The sequence below is a fragment of the Apium graveolens genome, chromosome 6 (assembly GCF_009905375.1).
Source record: "Apium graveolens cultivar Ventura chromosome 6, ASM990537v1, whole genome shotgun sequence".
In the NCBI taxonomy this organism is placed as follows: Eukaryota; Viridiplantae; Streptophyta; class Magnoliopsida; order Apiales; family Apiaceae; genus Apium; species Apium graveolens.
Window position 1 is genome coordinate 125,526,625 of NC_133652.1, and position 8,249 is coordinate 125,534,873.

Sequence of the window (8,249 nt, forward strand, 5' to 3'; positions counted from 1 at the left end):
CCCTAGCAGCTCTCGTGATAATTTGTTCATCACTGAGAGAGGACAGTTCCATATTGTAACAGAGTTTATTGTGTTGAATTAAATCTGTGTTCAGTTACTTGTGTTCTTAATTCGATTTGATTGTAGTAAACATTGTATTCAACCCCCTTCTACAGTGTTTGTGACCTAACATAAAATAAATTGAGAGCATAATTTTATTAAATTTACTTTCAAATAATAAATATTTCAAAATAATTTAAAACGAAATAATGAGTTCAATACATCTTAAAATACTTATAAATGTTAAAGTGGATAAATAATTCGTGACCAATATATTAACCTTTTAAGAAGCATTACTCTTGGAGATGGCTGCCAAGCAGGCCTATTATTAAATCCATAACAAGTTGATAAAATGCCTAAAATGGCACAAATTTAAGTAAAGAAGTCCAAAACAACACATTCTTACTTGTTGGCCCTCCTATGGCACATACATAACGTAGTCATTATTTGTGTTAGACATATTTGTTTGTTTCTTCTGGCAGCTGTTCATTCCCTCCCCTTTTACGGTGAGCTATCCCCCTTTTCTCATCGTATGTCTACGATTTACATCTATATCATTTTTATCTTTCATCATCTCTCTTCCTGTTTTTCTGTATGTATATATAAGTAATTGAATTCTCAACCAAAAGCAAGTAATGAACATGTTCATTCGCCGACACGACTTACCAGAATTTGAGGCAACACATACATAGATATGTATATACAAATTGCATGTAATAGTTGCGTATGTAAATGGATGACGCATATACTAGTTGCGTGTCTACGAAAAGCAACGCATATAGGTGATGCGTTTGAATAGACACGCACTATGTGCATACGTTTCATCTTGTTCCTAACTTGAGATCTTGAAACAAGTTTTAACGCAAATATTTTATGCGTTAGTCAGCTGACGCAAATTTTATATTCGTTATCAAAGTGCCATTATAGGGCAGGTTTTGAGATTGTGCTGTTTTGGGTACTATTGCTTGAAAATGTGCCATTTTGGCCCATCACCCTAACAAGTTACGCATGTCAATATTATTAGTAATAAATCAGGCTTCCATGAGACCCTCGATAAACACAAACAAGTCTTGGGCCGTACGTAGAGAATTGACAATTTGAGATTACAGTCATATGGGCTGCAGCCTGCAGACCTTGATAGCTTGCCATTTTAGCTACCAAAAGAAGGATTTCCTCCAATTCTATGAATTTTTCTATAATATTTTTTTCTTGAATATCATTCAAAAAAATTTCAGATTGCTTGTGTCGAATATTGCTGACTTGAGAAACACCAACTAATCAGTTGACTCTTGATTATGGCATCAAATATTATATTAGTTTCTAATGATTCATGTTACGCAACTATACAGAACTGCAGAATATTTAACACATGAGTTGTGCATTAGTTTAAGTATATACTTGAGAAGTCTTTCTTAGCAAAAGTCGAAAGCAAGATTAGTGGTTAAGGTTTATACCCAGGACCTGCTTGGCAATTCCGATAAGTCAACTTATTGACTTATAAGCCCGTAACAGCTTATTGACGAGTGTTTGTCGAACCAACTTATAAGTTAAATTTATAACTTATAAGCTGATAAGTTAAATTTATAACTTATCAATTTTAGTTTAAAAATATACTTTTAAAATGTTAATCAAACTTAAATTATATAAATTAAGATAATTATATTTAAAAATTTTTTATTTTAATTCATTTAAATAAAAAAATTCTGACTTATAAGTTAAATTATTCAAACACTTATATAACTTATAAGCATTTATTAACTTATCACTTATCAGTCACTTATTCGATTTCGGTCCAAATTTAGGCCGGCACTATTCAGCGGTCCAAATTTGGACCGAAATTAAAATAATAGTTTTTAATATATTTCTTTTAGTTTATTACATAAAATTTTGATTTCGGGTATTTATAAATGCAATTAACCGATATTAGGATATTATTATTATTTATTTAAATAATAATTTAAATTAAAAATATTTAAAACGTAATTAAATAAATATCATTGCATTTCTTGAATTCAAATTACGAATACATTCAAACATTAAAATAAAGATTATAACACATAAAACTTAATTTGAAACACAACATAAATGAAAATGCGATTAGAACTAAATTATTAATTTAGTCCGAAAAATTAAATCGACTTCCTCCAGAAAAATTCTTTGGCCGTTACAGAAAAATTAGAAATAAGGAGGCTCATATTGCGCTTCGAGATGCACTAATTGAGCATTTGTGGGAAGAATATGCTAATTCTGAGAATTAGTATTAGTTAACGATGTTTTAAGATTTAATTAATATTTGTACTTTTCTTATTTGAATATAATGTTTTATTAACGGTTTTATTAAAAAAATTATAACTAAATGTGTTTACTATTTTTCATATATATTTGAAATTTAATTAGAATTCTATTATTCATTCATTAACAATTTTAAAATAAAACAAGTAATTAATAATAATAATAAAATATAAAGTTAATATCTTACATTATACAAAAATAATATATTTATTATTATAAGACCTTAAAATAATTAAATAAACATTTTGAGATTTGGACCGAAATTTAGACAAAATTCTGTGCAGACATTCATGTTACCCGACAACAATGGTACTTTACGAGAGTATGCAGGAGCCTCCATATTGGAAAGCAGCCCTTCTATTGATGTTGTGAGAAACCTTGTGTACATTACCACTGGAAATCCTTACTCTGTTCCGCAACATGTTGAAGTGAAGACTGTCAAGAAAACTTAAATAACCAAACTACTGCGCCATCTCAACCTGACCCTTGTGTTGAACCACAAAATCACTCAAATTCTATATTAGCATTGGACATGACAACCGGAAATATCAAGTGGTACAGGCAGCTTGGGGGTTATGATGTTTGGTTTTGGGCCTGCGCTTACCATTCCAGTCCAGATTGTCCACCCGGTCCGAGTCCTGATGCAGATTTTGGGGAAGCACCCATGATTTTGAGTACCAAGATTAATGGCACTAAAAGAGACATAGTTTTTGCTGTTCAAAAAAAGTGGATTTGCTTGGGCTCTTGATGCTGATAATGGCTCAATTGTTTGGTCGAGGGTAAATTGGCTAATTCTATATATTTGTTGTAATGGAGTACTGATAATGTTGAGACAAATAGACCACAAGTCATCCCATTGTATAATTTTCATTTTACTATGCAGGAAGCTGGTCCTGGAGGGCTTGGTGGAGGAGGTATATGGGGAGCAGCGACAAATACAGAGAGGATCTATACGAATATTGCCAACTCAGACTCTGCAAACTTCACTATTGCACCATTTAATGCAACGACAACTGCAGGTGGATGGGTGGCCATGGCACCTGACACTAGCAAAGTTTTGTGGATGGTGTAGTCTGTGCAGGTTCAACGTATCAAAGGGAGCCGATTTATGCAATGAATGCAAAGTCTGGGAATGTGATATGGTCATATGAAACAGGAGCCACTGTCTATGGGGGGGGCGCATATCAGTGATCAACGGTTGCATTTATGTTGGTGCTGAGGACAGGGTTGGTTTTGGAACTGTGTTTCCAAGCTTCAGTGCGGGGACTTCTCTATTTGCTTTCTGCTTGTAGTCCAGTTTCCACAATTGTGTGTATAATTTTCTCCATTAGTAACACTGTAACTGCATTGGCTCTTACTTATCCCCTTTTCACATTTGTCAAGCTTTAAGTTTTTTGTTAGTGACTGGCAACTCTCATGATAAATTTATCACCACTTATTATTTTATATGTATCCTAGAAATATCTGAATCTGTTCAGAGCTATGCAATATATATTTACTACTATTAAATCCTAAGTAAATGTTGAAAGAGAATTGTCTCAAAAATAATCTTTGCTTTTCAGTACTTTGAGAGTTGACACCCAAAAAAAAACTCTTTCTTTTTCCTCCGTCTTATCATTGATGTACATAACATGCCAAGAAAGGAGGTTATGACCCCTCCTGTCCCAGCACTAAAAGGAAAATACTGTAAAATGAAAGGGGAAACAAAGAGTATGTTTGTTCTGCATAAACATTGCAGGAGGGAAATGGCTACACTACTTCTATAGATGGAAAGAAATATCAGCTGCCTGCGGTTTCCCATTTGGCAATCGGCGGTCCACTGTATGGCACTCCATATACAGTTAATCCTTCCGGTTTATCCCTCTCTTGAAGCCATTCATAGCCTTCCCTCTCTTCTTCACCAATTGATATCCCATTGGCTGTTTCATGCAGGCAACAAACAATGAGAACTTCTTATTTTGACTTTTTCAGTTGCAAGTCATTTCGTAATCAAGATGACGACATAGGTGATTGTTTTGATATTGTATTTTATATCAAGTACTCAATATAAATACTCAAGTTTTTCATGTAGCACATTTTTGCAACATTCCGAAATTTGAGATACATTTCAGGAGTACTGCATTCACCCAGTGTCAGCATATTAAGAATTACATGTCAGCAACTAAAAATTTATAATGCATCTCAGGTATCAAAAGTAAGTACTTTGAAAATGCCTCTCAAGTTTTGATTTACGAAAAAATTAAAATCCATCTCTTTTTGAAGCTAGTTAGAACTTAGAATTAACAATTTGAATAAATTTAAGAAGCCATTTTTGGTTGGGTGTTTTTCTTTTTCTAATAAGAGAAGGTGTGTGTGTGTATGTGTGTGTGTCTATATATATATATATATATATATTATTCTCCTCGTGTAAGAGAAGAAAGTCACTCCACCCTAAAGATAAACTGTAGTTTCCAAACAGTGGCAGCATATACAACATCCAAAGAAGTGAATTTGAGTGATAAACAAACAAATGACCTTCCAAAAGCAACATATTAGCCTATACTATAGCCAAAGAATGGGCCTATACCTGAAATAGGGTCAAATGGGTGCTCTATGTAGTACGCACAATGCCTGCCTTCGGAATCATTGTACGGTGGTCCAAGCACATCTAGCACTGCACATTGTGTAACAGCTGTGAAGCAGTGCATATTACCCCCGTCGGTAGGATAAAGGATGGAAGTATCACAGGGAGCGATAAAATCAGAATCCACCTTGACCTTTGCTAACCGTGCCTCAGCAGACAGAGCTCCGTTTGCTGAAACAATATACTGTAACTATTTATCTATTTAACAAAAAAGAACAAGAAAAAGAGCATATACAGACAAAACTTTCATGCTAAAAGATTCCTATGCGGAACAGGTTTTGGATGAACATAGCAAACAACTATAATCTTGACATAATAATTTATTGCAAATTAAGCATATCTAATTATATAATGGCATTTGCTTTGTCAAGTCTGTCCTACTCTTAGACTTCCAACAACCCAACCCATCTAATACAGAGTGCCCAACTGCTATAAAACTAAGCAACACAAACCGTGTCCTTTCTCTATTTCATTTCGTTGGACCTGGGACCACGAACACTGGCACTAAAACCATAATGAATACTCTTCACATTCCATTGCAAAACTGGAATGACATGATAAATTTCACAAATTTTTCAAAGTTGCCATGCAAGGTCATAACTGATGGTCTACAAACAGAAGCAAAAACACTACTTTCAAGTAAACCCCCCACACATATTTAGATTAAAACGCAAGCAATTCTGATTGACCGGAGAATTCCGCAAAATGTCTTAATAAAACATACCATTTGAGGAATCGCCATCCGGGACTTTGTTACTAGGAACACCATTCACCCAATCCAAAGATTTAATGTGCATAGTACCAAATAGAAGTTTACTAAAAACCGTCATTTGAGGGTGATTGTGAAGCGGAAGGACACCTGATGGTGGCAAGCAAAAGATCCCAATCTGCAAAAGGAAATTAAAAGATCTAAATTGACGTATAATTATCCATTTGACCCTGGCATAAAACAGTTTACTGTTACTTTTGTTTATGAATAACAAGCAAAACTATTATTTTTTATATAAAAGTTATTAAATAGTTGTATAGGCTACATATATTATTTATAATTTGCGCTAAATAATAAATGACAAAATATATAGAATTTAACTGTTGTAATGAAAATTTACAAAACTATAATTATTCGTCGAGAAAGCGCCTCATTACTACTACATAATTAGAATACAGTAGTTCATTTTTCTATAATTAAGTTATATAGACTGAATAATAAGTTATGTACTTAAGTTGATTGTCAAACACCCCCAAAATAGAAAAGTAAATGATATCAATAAAAAGACTTCATACCGAGAATTTGTCACATTCATGAATGTGTAGGTATGTTATGGTAGGTAAACCTTCTGTCTTTTGTTCCCTAAAAAAGGGCATATTTGGGTTCACACCAACATCTGCCCCTGATATGCCATCTGCATACAGAAGCAACAGTTTTGAGCACAAATTTTTTTTCTTAAGACTAACAAAATGACTACTACTTGAATAATGATTTGCTCATATAAGGCGTATTACATTTTCTCTTAGCTTTTCATTTGTTTCAAGAATGAAGTATAAAGAACACATACAAGAGAAAAAAACTGGAGCATCCAACTATGCTTCACAATTAATGACATTCAAGGTTGAAGCCTACTTAGCAAATAGCAATGAACCTCAACACTCATCAATCAAAGCAACACTTGTAATTGAAATGCCAAATATGCATATAATAATATTGTTCCAATTGGTTGGAAGGAATGTATTTTAGTGTGAATGGAATGAATGTATTATTATTTTATGTGTACTTTATGAATTTTTCATTCATTCATTCCTCCATTTATAAAGCATTCTACTCATAAAGGTAGAGCTCAATCCCGCAAACTATTATGAAAGAATGGTCATTCTTATTTACAAGGGGTACTTGTATCCTTACACAACAATCAAACATTCTTCTTTTTTGCATAAACTTTCCATTCCCTTAAACCAATGCAATTATGAACACCATTAAATTGTTGTGAACATATCCCATTCTTATTAAGTACTACTAATCATCTACTAACTCAAATGTTAACAATTAATGTCCTACAAAAAAGGGCCAAAAAACAACTTGCAAAAAAAATGCACAAATTTTCAACAACACTTTAAATTAAAAAACCCACCATCCCATTAATTTCAAAAATCACATTCCTAAACCAAAAAATTCAGAGCCTTGACAACAATCACGTACCCAAAACAGTCTTGAGAAGCTGTATCTTTTCGGGGTCAGGAACAATCCCAGGGCCAGAATCAGCAAAAACCTGTTGACAAGTATCATACAAAACCTGAACAGGCAACAACTTCCTCTGTCGCCTACGACTCCTCCTTGATTCCATGTAATCTTTGCCTTTTTTTGGGCCAGGTAACTTCTCTCTCATTGGCATCCAATCAGAAACAGTTCAAGAAAAGAAAAAGATAAAAACTTTAGAAATCAAGAATCTTGGAAATGAACAGAGGAGTGACAAGAACATCAAGGGATATTTAGGAGAGAGAGACAGGAAAACATAGGATGGTGAAATGAAAGATAGAGGAGGGTGGAGGTTATACTTATATATGAAGAGGATTGAGGGAGAGGATGAGGCCAAGTGAACACAACAGTTGTTGGTTTGAAAGAGAGAAGTATAAGCAAAACCAGGGGCCATTGTTTTGATTTCCTATGGGCGGGTTCCAACACCGGCTTTTTTAATCCCCCCTCCTCCCTCTACAAATCTTATATATACCCCCCCCCCCCCCTTGCCTTTTTCCTTTTTCTCTGGCGTCTTTATAAAACTTGGCTCATTTTTCGTAAATTAGTTAAAAATATTTGTTCGATTTGACCGATTTTTGATAAATCACTGAAAATTTATTTTTTTCTAAAAAATTGTCCGATAAATCAAAAATTAATACCTCAATTAGAATAATTACGATTTTGGAAATATATGTAAATATGTTATTTCATTGTTATATTATTTATTTATTGTTATGTGTGTATTTTGATTTATCAATTTAATAACATATATATAGGAGAGGACGAGAGAATTTATGTGATGCCCTTTTTGTTGTTTCATACTATTTTTCGAATTTTTTCAATTTGTTGAATGAAAAAAAAATTAAAAATTATAATTACTTTATGTTCTTCTAAAATTTCTACACTTTTTTTTTAAATTAACTTATCATCTTAATATTCTCTCACAATTTCCTTTTAATATATTGTTCTGAACTTTCTTCACCATTTTTTTGAATCAACTTATTAACTTAATATTAATTACCTTATATTTACTTAAACTCAAACTACCATCTTATTATTCTATAA

At 33.0% G+C, this 8,249-nt stretch overlaps 1 protein-coding gene and 1 pseudogene across 1 annotated transcript; one reads left to right on the forward strand and one right to left on the reverse strand.

Moving 5' to 3' along the window:
- The first annotated feature begins 2,570 nt into the window (after window positions 1-2,570).
- Window positions 2,571-3,784, forward strand: LOC141665427 (uncharacterized; annotated as a pseudogene).
- A 120-nt stretch (window positions 3,785-3,904) lies between these two features.
- Window positions 3,905-7,623, reverse strand: LOC141668858 (plant cysteine oxidase 2-like). Its single transcript, XM_074475890.1, has 5 exons — window positions 7,149-7,623; window positions 6,239-6,357; window positions 5,679-5,841; window positions 4,898-5,125; window positions 3,905-4,250 (listed from the first exon to the last, which is right to left on the reverse strand). Exons 1-5 carry the CDS (start codon window positions 7,339-7,341, stop codon window positions 4,111-4,113), a joined length of 843 nt encoding a protein of 280 aa, XP_074331991.1. The 5' UTR covers window positions 7,342-7,623; the 3' UTR covers window positions 3,905-4,110.
- Between the last annotated feature and the right edge of the window lie 626 nt (window positions 7,624-8,249).